Below are 11,758 nucleotides of genomic sequence, written 5' to 3' on the forward strand. Positions count from 1 at the left end.
GTAGCAGATTTATAAATTCAATTTTCTGAAAACGAAATTGAAAATTGAAGATATTCGAAATTAATTGCTTCCAATTGAACATAGCTTTTGATCGATACCACTTTGACCCCTCTAGGTAGCTTCAAAAAAATTTCGCAAACGGCTAGAAAATTCGATCGAAAAATTTTAGATTTTAAAAAATCGAAATTTGTGACAAACTGCTCACTATCAACTCATTCAGGACCACTGCGGCAAATTAAAACCCCCCTTACATTCAATATGCATATGTACCCAATAAAGAACTAAATAAACACAGCATTTGTCTGAGTTATAGTTTATTTAGGAGTGACACAAATTAAACCGCCAAATACGCTTGAAGTATCTATACTAACAAAATACCTATCCTTCATGCCTAAACAGCCACTCAAGAGCCTCAAAAATGATCGAGCAGATGCATATAACTACTGCAATGGATACTAAAGAGTCGAAATCACTAAATCTAATTATCTAATTTAATGAACAAAATTGATGAAAAACTCTTACTAACGTCTAGTCATGCAGACGACCTAGATCCGGGTTTATGAAGCAATTTCTCTGGCATCTTCTTAGCCAGGCTGGCAGCTGCTTCCACTATAAATAACCCAAGAAAGACATTAAACAAAGTTAAACAGCACACAAACAAAGCAAACTTGTTAATTTTTCCAAATTAATTTTGAATTTTTAATTTTTCTCAATGCCGCCTTTTTCTCCCGACTTTTCGTGACATTTGGCAGATATTCCCACTTCTTCTTCTTCCTGCCTTGTGCCTTCTTGCTCTTTTTTACGCCCCCACTGCTCAATTCCTGCTTTAACAAATCCCCCTCATTTCCCCCAACTTTTCCACCACTTTACCAGTTCCATCTCCTCCCGACCTAGTCCAAAGCCATAAAACCAGTTCACACTATCCATTACGATCCGATTTTTCCCCTTAGCTCCTTTCCATCCAGCAACAACTGACAAACCCTCCAGAGTTAATACTACGTGTGCCCACAAACTAGGTTGCACAATCAAATTCCTCCTCCAAAAGTACCCAGGCCGGGCCCCTAGACCGAGCTGCTGCTTTGTTCAAAATTTTGCCTCTAATCTACTATATTGACCTCATCAACTTTTAAAACTGTTAATTCATCCTAAAGGATGTGAAGTTGCAAAACGCAGGTCAATAAATTTTTTTCTATTGATCAATCAATCGTCACCTATTGGCTTTAAAAATATGTGATATTGCCAATCTTAAGCTGAAGGTCATAGTTATTCGACAGTGATTGGCTGTTACAGTATCTTTTTCTGAAACGACAAAGTTATAACGGCACAATAATTTCCTGAAGTCTAATAGAGTTGAGCACAATTTCACAAAAGTATTAGAACAATTGACCTTTTTCAGAAAACCATTCAAAATGTTGTAGTAATCTCCTTTGTATTTCAAAAAAGAAATACAACTGTTGACGTTTTCAGATGACTCTTCTAACTTTTTTACTATAATTTCAGATACCAGCAAATAGTGGCCCATATCACCTACGTTTATTTCGATTTCACTAAACCAAAGAGATATTTTCCGTTTGTGCCTGAGCTTAGGTAGCCGCCGAATTGGCCAAGAGGGCGTTTCGCCAACAACCAAAAACTGATAAAGCCCTCCCCCCGCCAGCGGGGAAGTGGTGCGGCCATGGAGAGGCCGAATGGAACGTCAGCCGACCGTACACCCAAAATAAAATGTCTACCAAACAACTGATGACCCATGGTGATAAATCTGTAAATTTGTCGAGATAATGAAACTCGGCATTTGGGGGCACATATATCGTACAGGGGGGTTGCACAAACGTAAAGATCCAATCAGGTCGTTCTGTAAATGAAGTATAGAAAATGAAGTATAAAAAAGAGGACACACAAACAAACACGAACAAATAAACGCAACAACAGAAGACACAACAGTCCTTACCCTAGTCAATCACTTGTCAGGTCGCGTCCATAACAACAAAAATTGCATCTGGATTTCCCATGACAATGCAAAAAAAGAATGATTTTAACGTGTCATGTGGCCGCCTCTCAAGAGGTAAAAGAAATGTTTAAAATAGGTTTACTTCGTGCATGGGGAAACCGCATGACAAAATTTGAAAACAAGTGTGCGTTGGACGGTATTTGCATTGGGCCCCCGCATGACAAATGCGGAGGGGCCGCGACATGACGAAGGGGTTTATTGCAATATGTAAGATCTACGCTAAAATATGTAAGATCTGCGCTAAATTCAAGGCAAATTATGTAAGATTGGCGTTGATTGCGCAGTTTGTGCAAGACCTACGCTCAAGCGTTCATCTTACATAAACTCAACACATTCAACGCCAATCTTACATAATTTTGCAATTTTTAGCATTGACATCTCGGCCCGGGTTAAATGGTAGTAAAACTTAAAGATCGCATTTTTTTAAAAAAATTATGGAATTGGAAACACCGAACTTAAGCAACCGAGCATACTGTAGATTTTCTTACGTTTAAAGCAGATTAAACCAAATCTAAGAAAACAAAACATACCAATAATCTCATGCGCTCAAATCTAAAGAGAACGAATATTTCGGCAAAAAGAAATGTACCGACGATTCCGTACCTTTCAAAGACAAAGGAAAACCAATACCGACGATTATTTCACCAATCGAAGATTGGCCTATCAAGGTTAAGCTGAGTGAAATAAGGGGAGGTGTGTTGATTTTCAAGGGCTGAAAAGAACTCTTCCTATTGAAATTCCTTTTGAAATATTGTATTAAAATTTTGCAATGTATTAATTAAAATACAAAAAGTGGAAACCAGCATTAAAAATCTTAAAATTAATAGATAAATTTGATACTGGAAACCACTGAAAAAGACGAGTTTTCTCAGAGGAGCGTGAAAGAAACAGATGCCTGATACGGTCTCAGAGCCGACTGGAATGGAGTGTCCAGTAGTGGCTATGATTGCAGTGATGTCACTGGTAGCATTGGGTGTCACCACAGGTGAGTTGGTTGCAGGAAGCCCAGTTGCATGAACAGATCCTACGAAAAAATATCCGGTCATAATCATATCTCAAGTCCAGGTGTCTGTGGGTGTTTTGTACGAAATGTGGTAATCGTGGGGAAATTATATAAGAAATGTGCTGAATGTGTGGAAAAAATTGAAAAAAAAATTCTGAATTTTGTTAAAATTTTTAGCTTTTCCCAATGAAATTTCAGCACTTCGACTATTATGATATTGCAGAGACTTTTGTGAATTTTGTTTTTTACGGGGAGTTATCGAGATTTTAAGTTTTGTGAACAATCGTCCGAAATACGTTGCTTTCGTTCAAATTTTCCGTGATCTTTTACCCAATTTTAGTTGATTTTGATAAAAATATATAAAAATTATTAACGTTAGTGTTATTGGGTTTATCTTGAGATAGAGGAAGGTTACTAAAATAATCAATCTCGGTTTTTTGATAGAGTTTATGAATGTATGTAACTTTTTTCGAAATTCCGACTTTTTTCCTCAAAATTGGGACCAAACATGCTTCTTCAGACCCTTTTCTTTAATCTTGCTGGAAGTTGACACCTAAAAACTGAGGACAAGCATATTCTTTGTAACCTTTAGAGGAGAGCTAGTTGTACTACCGCTAGCATCAAGAGTCTACTGGTTTTATAATGTAGTCAGTTTTTTACAAATTTACACTCAATAAATATACAAAGGCACTGTATAAACTGACAAATTTAGTTTAAAAATTGATCTATTTCGCAACGATTTGAACAAAACAGTGGTTTTGTAGACGCGCAATAACAGAGCTGATCTTGATCTCACCATGGCTCCCTACATTGACAAACTTTTAGATTTTTTTGCGACACGGCACATCTTTAAATACATTCGGCAGTTATAGGTTTTCGTGTTAATTACTAACAAGAGTTTCAAGTCAAGGCTTAATTATTGACAGAAGAAATTTATTAAAAAACTGAGGTCCACTGAACATAAGTTATGGTATGGGAACTTAGCTCAAGGTTTTGAATAGTTTTGACGAAAGGTTTTCCTAATATTTTCTGAACTTCTTATGTTTTAGTTTCAATTGTTCTACTTTTTTAGTCCAATTACCTAGTAAGCCCTATCGAAGTTCAAATAGGCCTCTTTTGGAGGTGTGAGTGAACCTTGATTTTGCTTTCAATTCTTATCTAAGCTTCCTTTCAATATAAATATTTTAAGAAAATGTCAATGAATTTTTGATCTTTGTAAACTTTTCATATTACTTCATTCATCTTCAGGAGTAGCCCAGTAATTATTGGCCGAAATCCATTTGTTGCAAGTTATCAATTTATTTCTGTAACTTTTTTATGTTTCACTAATAGTTTCTTGGTTTTGCTGCAACGAGTTTTCAAAAAACGATTTTTATCTTAATTGCTTAATTTGTGGTTCATTTTGTTTCCATGTCCCATTGACACATATTCGAAAGGTCAAATTAAAGGAGTGCATAGTAGAAGAAGGTCACAGCATTTAAAAGATGCAACTGAATATGTTTATTGATTTTTGTTGAATAGTTCCTGCTTTCATTGGCAGAGACACAATTCTCTGGCAAAGTTTAGTGGATGTTTTTTAAATTATGCGTGTGCTGGTCTTTCTTTTTGTTGTTACACTACATATACCTGATAATGAAAAATGGGTTCCCTGGAACGTATAATTTAACACTTTTAAGGATTTCTTTCTCTAGATAACTGTTTTGTCGACATTCAAAACAATTTTGTCATCTGTCTCTTTTTTGCTCTCATTTTCGTCATCACGTAGTTTAACCTCATAATTCAGAAACTTCAACTACTTATGTTGATTATTGTATTATTTTTGATGATGGTTATATGCTTTGCGAGATGGCTTTGACCATTTAATTTCATAATATTTTGATTTTTCGATACTTTTCATTTTTGGGTTTCTTTTTGTTGTCATTTCTACGTAGTCGTTTTTAATAAAAGGCAGCCGTTGGTGTACAGATGACAAACAAAGATTTACAGTTCTTGTAGACAACATCTTATAATTATAGAGCGCTCTACACAGCTGTGTCGCAAAATTGTTTAAGATGTTGGGGCGTCTGCATGTATTTGTTGATAATTTGGTGTCTTGTGAATTAGTCTACTTAATCACTGTCGCCCTTAGCTTTCTTAGGTGCTGTACGCTATTCTATCTTTTTAGTTGAAACAGTATGTCTGTTATATAATTGAAAACAACTGTTTTCAAAAATATTAAGCTTCGCCATTTTAAATCTATTTACGGTCGAACTGTAGCCTAGTCGCTGTGACGACAAGTCAAAACCCTTTTCCATTATGCTATTATTTTTATTTTGTAGCAGTTTTAGTTTCAACCATTTTTGTCTAGGCATTGTCACTATGAGATTTCCTTGATGGTTTCAATTTCTAATATTAATGGTATGTCCCCTTAGCTTTGCAATAATAGAGCAATTGAAAAGGTTTAGAGTTCTTAGTGACATCTTTGCAATTTTAGCGGCTTCACTGCCGTTTTGCGCTCTTTTATTTGAGCCTTTTGATTTTGCCAATTTTATCTTGTCTTAGTGGATATTGAGAAGTCTTAATTGCTTCCTATGGAGATAAAAACGAACAATTTAGTGACTTCGTTTATCATATAATGATTTCAATCAACCTGAAATTAATCATTTCATAAAATAGAGCACCTTTTTGAAGTTCACCCTTTTTGCTTTTTTCTACCGACAGGTCCCATCTCTTTTCTAATGAATTTTAGGTCATTTTGTTTTGTTTAAATTTTCAATGATGCGAGCTTGGTTTCAATATTTGTACTTTTGTTAAATATAGGCATAGAGTTTTTCCCACAATTACTGTTTTTTTTTTGACTTTTTGATGGTCATTTCTAGGAGTCCTATTAACAACAAGTTTCATTGGCCCTCCAACTTGGCTGTAAATGTTCCTTTAGTGTTTTGTTGAGTGATATACATGGTTTTGAAAATTTTCTATCAATTCATCATTTGGTAGCCAATTAGGTCAGGAATGTGGATGAGTGGGTCGGAACATTATTAGCGAACGCACATTACTGTTTCTCTTTGTCCAAAGACGAATCAAAACAAGCAATTGGCAAACATGTGATCGAATCTTTAACATGTATATCAAATGTCAACACAAGATGTAAATTTGATTTAAAAATAGGAAGTATAAGAATACACGCGTAATAGGCGTCAAAAATTAAAAGCAAAATTGACCTAAAACTATGCTCTTGTTTGAGTGATCTCAATTCCAAGTTTTATTGAGCTTAAAAATTATGTTAGAATGTGAGTCAGTTCTTTCAGAAAATTAAAAACAACCGAAATTGGATAAAACACGACTGATTTTTTTAAAGGAAGAGTTATCAAATCAAACAAAAGCTACGCTCCCATTTTCATTCGCGTGAAGTAACACAAGTTTTTTGTATTAAGACTGTTCATTGGTTTTCTTTACTGTGGAAAATGCATCTCCTCTGAACTCACATGAAAACCAACCAACTTAAAGTGCAATTTGATCAATTTTTTGAAAGTTTTTTTTTCTTTTACCTTAGTTGCAGTTAAATTTTTTATTTAACTAAACGTTGGTCGCGGAAACAGAATTCCAAATCCAAATGCGCCATGAGAGCCAAATTTTGCGAGCGAACAGGTCGCATTTAACACTGCGCTGCCTTTGTCTTAATGTTTTTATACCTATCTTATAAACAACAAAATACTGAAACTATGTAAATTGGAGTGTTTTACAGCAAGAACAGCAGGTTAAAAGTTAGTTTCAGAGCAAAAATTTTTGTGCTTCCATTACCTAAATATTTTTTTTCATTCTATTGTCCTTCGAGCGTTTTGACCCTGTATAAATTTTATATTAAAGTATTCTGACTTTAAGTTTATTTATTCAGAGAATTTAGAAAGTCTTGCTTGTTATTTTTGTTTGTGTTTTTCAGCCGTGCATCAATACAGGTGATTTCCCATGTAAAAGTTTCCAATTACGTTGACAAATTGCCAATTAAAATATATTTTTTCTGTAAATGATTCATTCTATATGTTTTGACAACAGCACACTAAATACTAGTTGCTTCAAATACTTCTGAGAATTTTCAAGTAGTTTTCAAAAGTCTTTCATTTTTTTCATTATTTCATCAAGACTGCCTCCTATTGCTTTTCATTTTCTGTATAAAAACTGCAGGGTCCATTGTTTTGTTTTCAGAATAAAACCAGCAACTTTATTTTTAAATTAGATTTCAAAAAAATGATCAACTTTTCAAACATTGAAAACTTCTGAGTGACTAACACAGCCAGGGACAATTTGAAGCTGAGAAAATGAATAAAATTTAGGATTAGGTTTATAGTAAAAAAAGAAGATTACTTTTGTTTCCTTTTGGAAAAAACATCAAAACTGATTCAAGGGCTAGGAAAAATGCAAATTTAAATATCAATTATGCCCTGAAACCAAAGTTTTTGGGTCGTTGCGAAAACGTAGTCACTGTAAATTTTTGAAGAAGAGTTCAGAGCAAAAATGTGAGTACCGAAAATTGTCGAGTCAATCTCTGGAGCATAATGTGTTGCCTGATTGGAGGTTAAGGTTGAGACAGACTGTATGTGATCAGTTTTCAATTGTGCAGTAGTCCGTTGTTCTGCTCCCAATACTACCGTACTTGTTGGTTGTCCAAATGTTGGTTGTTCAGTAGCTGGTTGTACAATGTTTGTCACTTGTCCAGCTGTGGGTTGTTCAGTAGGTGGTTGAACATTGTTTGTCACTTGTCCAGCTGTGGGTTGTTCAGTAGGTGCCTGAACATTGTTTGTCACTTGTCCAGCTGTGGGTTGTTCAGTAGGTGGCTGTACATTGTTTGTCACTTCTCCAGCTGTGGGTTGTAAAGTAGGTGGTTGTACACTGTTTGACACTTGTCCAGCTGTGGGTTGTTCAGTAGGTGGCTGAACATTGTTTGTCACTTGTCCAGCTGTGGGATGTTCAGTAGGTGGTTGTACATTGTTTGTCACTTGTCTAGCTGTGGGTTGTTCAGTAGGTGGCTGTACATTGTTTGTCACTTCTCCAGCTGTGGGTTGTAAAGTAGGTGGTTGTACACTGTTTGCCACTTGTCCAGCTGTGGGTTGTTCAGTAGGTGGTTGAACATTGTTTGTCACTTGTCCAGCTGTGGGATGTTCAGTAGGTGGTTGTACATTGTTTGTCACTTGTCCAGCTGTGTGTTGTTCAGTAGGTGGTTGAACATTGTTTGTCACTTGTCCAGCTGTGAGTTGTTCAGTGGGTGGTTGTACATTGTTTGTCACTTGTCCAGCTGTGGGATGTTCAGTAGGTGGTTGTACACTGTTTGTCACCTGTCCAGCTGTGGGATGTTCAGTAGGTGGTTGTACATTGTTTGTCACTTCTCCAGCTGTAGGTTGTAAAGTAGGTGGTTGTACACTGTTTGTCACTTGTCCAGCTGTGGGTTGTTCAGTAGGTGGTTGTACATTGTTTGTCACTTGTCCAGCTGTGGGTTGTTCAGTAGGTGGTTGTACACTGTTTGTCACTTGTCCAGCTGTGGGTTGTTCAGTAGGTGGTTGTACATTGTTTGTCACTTCTCCAGCTGTAGGTTGTAAAGTAGGTGGTTGTAGATTGTTTGTCACTTGGCCAGCTGTGGGTTGTTCAGTAGGTGGTTGTACATTGTTTGTCACTTTTCCAGCTGTGGGTTGTTCAGTAGGTGGTTGTACACTGTTTGTCACTTGTCCAGCTGTGGGTTGTTCAGTAGGTGGTTGTACATTGTTTGTCACTTGTCCAGCTGTGGGTTGTTCAGTAGGTGGTTGTAGATTGTTTGTCACTTGGCCAGCTGTGGGTTGTTCAGTAGGTGGTTGTACATTGTTTGTCACTTTTCCAGCTGTGGGATGTTCAGTTGATTGTTGCACAGTACTTGTCAATTGTCCAGATGTCGTTGAACCTCCAGCTACTGCTGCTGGCGAGACAGATACAAACGGTGACATAACCGCACCACTCGTCCCATTTTGGTGAATTTCATAAACCCAAACACCTTCCACTCCAATGTTTGTTTGGGTCACAAGATCTGTGATGGAAGCTGAGCCAGACCCCGGCAGTTGAACCGCATCTGAAATAGAAATTACTACTCAATGCGACAACCCGGTTTAGGTAGAAAGCGTCATTCCAGCGCTTTTTTTGAAAAAGAAACCTAATGAGGCTTCTGCAGTGAGATGAGTAAGGGGAGAAAAATCTTACCTGTTTCTAGGGTTCCACCGGGTTCTAAGGCTCATTTACATCTTTTTTCTTAAGCGTAGAACGCTTTAGAGTCTTTCTCTTTACACCCCCGCTGTCATATGAAATACCGTATCATAACGTTTGACTACATTACAGAGCCCAGGAATAAGTCCGCGACCCAAGACAGGTATTGGCCAGACCAACTTGGGTCGCGGACATGGGGGTCCAGTGCGACCGTCCACAATGGTCTGGAAAAAATTCAGGTCACGCCTTCCGTCTGGCCAATGGCAATTTTAGTCTGTTCGGTCTGGCGAATACCCATATTTCGGTCTGTTCCGTCTGGCCAATACCCATATTTCGGTCTGTTCGGTCTGGCCAATACCCATATTTCGGTCTGTTCGGTCTGGCCAATACCCATATTTCGGTCTGCTCGGTCTGGCCAAGACCAATATCTCGGTCTGTTCGGTCTAGCCAATACCTATATAACGAGATAAAAACGATCACGTATGAAAAGCGGTCTAAAGTCCGATCATGGGAGATTATCGTCTCGATGGGTCTGATATTGACCGATTTTAGTCTGGATGGGTCTGATCATTAACGCACGCCTCAACTTGGGACGCTCTGTCCTGTCTGTTCAGTCTGGCCAATGGTCTGGAAAACGGTCTGGCCTACGGTCTGGACAATGGTCTGGCCTAGGGTCTGTTCTGTCTGGCTATTGGTCTGGACAACGGTCTGGCCGATGTTCTGGACAACGGTCTGGCCTAGGGTCTGTTCGGTTTGCCCAATGGTCTGGACAATGTCTGGTCAGTCTGGTCAATGGTGTCCAAAGTCTGTTCAGTCTGGCCAATGGTGTCCAAAGGCTGTTCAGTCTGGCCAATGGTGGCCAAAGTCTGTTCGGTCTGGCCAATACCTATCTTTGGGTATGGTCGGTCTGGCCAATGCCTGTCTTGGGTATGGTCGGTCTGGCCAATGCCTGTCTTGGGTCGCGGACTTCATCCTGGGAGAAAACAAATTTGCCAGTTGCCCGGACCGAGGTTTCACCCTTATTTTTTTGGGAAAAATTTCGGCCTGGGCGGAAAAACCCGGCGACAATTTCTTACGTCTAGAACCCAACATACCGACGATCTCTCACGTTTAAATAATTAAATTACCAAATTTTCTAAAAGCGAACATACCGAGTTTCTATTGCGTCGAAAAATGACCATATCGAATCTTTCTCACGTTCGAAACCGACGATATCGAACAAACCGAACATACCGAGGCTTTCTTACGTTTGAAACCAACGCTACCAAAGATTTACATTTTTTTTGTTTTTGTTCGGTCTTCTCCACTACCTCCCCCCACAACGAAATTACAGCCCGCACTATGATATATATCCCCCGAAAAAGATAAAGACTAAGATTAACATCAAGTCTCCATGATGTGAGGGTTTTCATAACAGAAAACTTTCCATGAACTCAGGACAGAGTCTAAGTCTGAGTCCATGTAACATTCAGAAGGAAGCGCTTAAGATTAGCATTTTGACCACCTTGATCTGAGGGTTTTTATTACAAAAATCGGATTCTGAATCCATGATAGAAAAGCAGAATAAAGCGCTTAACAATAACATTGAGACCCACATGACGTAAGAGTTTTTTCGTAGAAAACACTCTGAACATAGAAAGTTTTTTTCAGAAGCAAGCGCATATTATTAACTTTGAGACCTCCATAATGTCAGGATTACGGAGGTCTCCATTTTATTACGGAATACAGTTTCTAAAGCCATGAAAGAATCAATAGAATCCAGCTCTTAAGATTAGTATTTAGACCCCAGATCTTAGGGTTTCATTACAGAAAACAGATTCCAAACCAATGATAAAAAAACAGAAGCAAGCAATTGTGATTAGGACTCCATGATTTGAGGTTTTTATTACCAAAAGCTTTTTCTGAACACAAGACAGACGATTCAGAAGCAAGCGCCTAAAGTTAACATTTAGACCCGCGCGGTATGAGGGTTTTATTACAGGAAACAAACTGTGACCCAATGACAGATTTCTCGAAAGCAAGCGCTCAAGATGAACTTCAAGACAACTCTGATGTGAAAAATGTTATAAAGGAAAACAGATTCTGGACCCCAAGATGGAATTCTCAGAGGCAAGCGTTTAAACCCCATGATGTGCGAACCCAATGATGTGAGGGTTTTCATTACAGTAGGAAAATTCTCAGCCCATGATAGATTAAACAGAAGCAAGTGCAATATTAACATTGACACTCTCATTGACTGTAACTGTTAGCGTTGCAGTTCACATAAGAACTAAATTTCATTTTTTTTGTTTTACATGTTCTTCATCTAATAAAGAAATAATCTAAAAAAAACAATTTCCAATGAAAAATTCCAATGCTAAATGTGAAAAGTATAAGTTTGGGGTAGATTGTATAGATTAAGATATTGTAAAAAACTCAATTCAAAAACTCAAGAGCTGTAAAACTATAGGCTACAAATAGATAAAGAGAACACTAAAAAAAGTTTATCAAAAAAATACCAAGAACTTTGAATAGTTAATAAAGATTACTAAGTGTTTATTGAATTA

At 37.6% G+C, this 11,758-nt stretch overlaps 1 protein-coding gene across 1 annotated transcript; it reads right to left on the minus strand.

Moving 5' to 3' along the window:
- Nucleotides 1-532: 532 nt before the first annotated feature.
- LOC142358017 (uncharacterized) lies at nucleotides 533-9,081 on the minus strand (the record flags this gene model as incomplete). Its single annotated transcript, XM_075409490.1, has 3 exons — nucleotides 533-609; nucleotides 2,904-3,032; nucleotides 7,513-9,081. Coding segments are annotated over 3 exons (1,775 nt in total), but the record flags the coding sequence as incomplete, so codon positions are not given.
- Nucleotides 9,082-11,758: the final 2,677 nt, after the last annotated feature.

The sequence above is a fragment of the Convolutriloba macropyga genome, unplaced genomic scaffold (genome assembly GCF_964194025.1).
Source record: "Convolutriloba macropyga unplaced genomic scaffold, txConMacr16.3 SCAFFOLD_2863, whole genome shotgun sequence".
Taxonomy (NCBI): Eukaryota; Metazoa; Xenacoelomorpha; order Acoela; family Convolutidae; genus Convolutriloba; species Convolutriloba macropyga.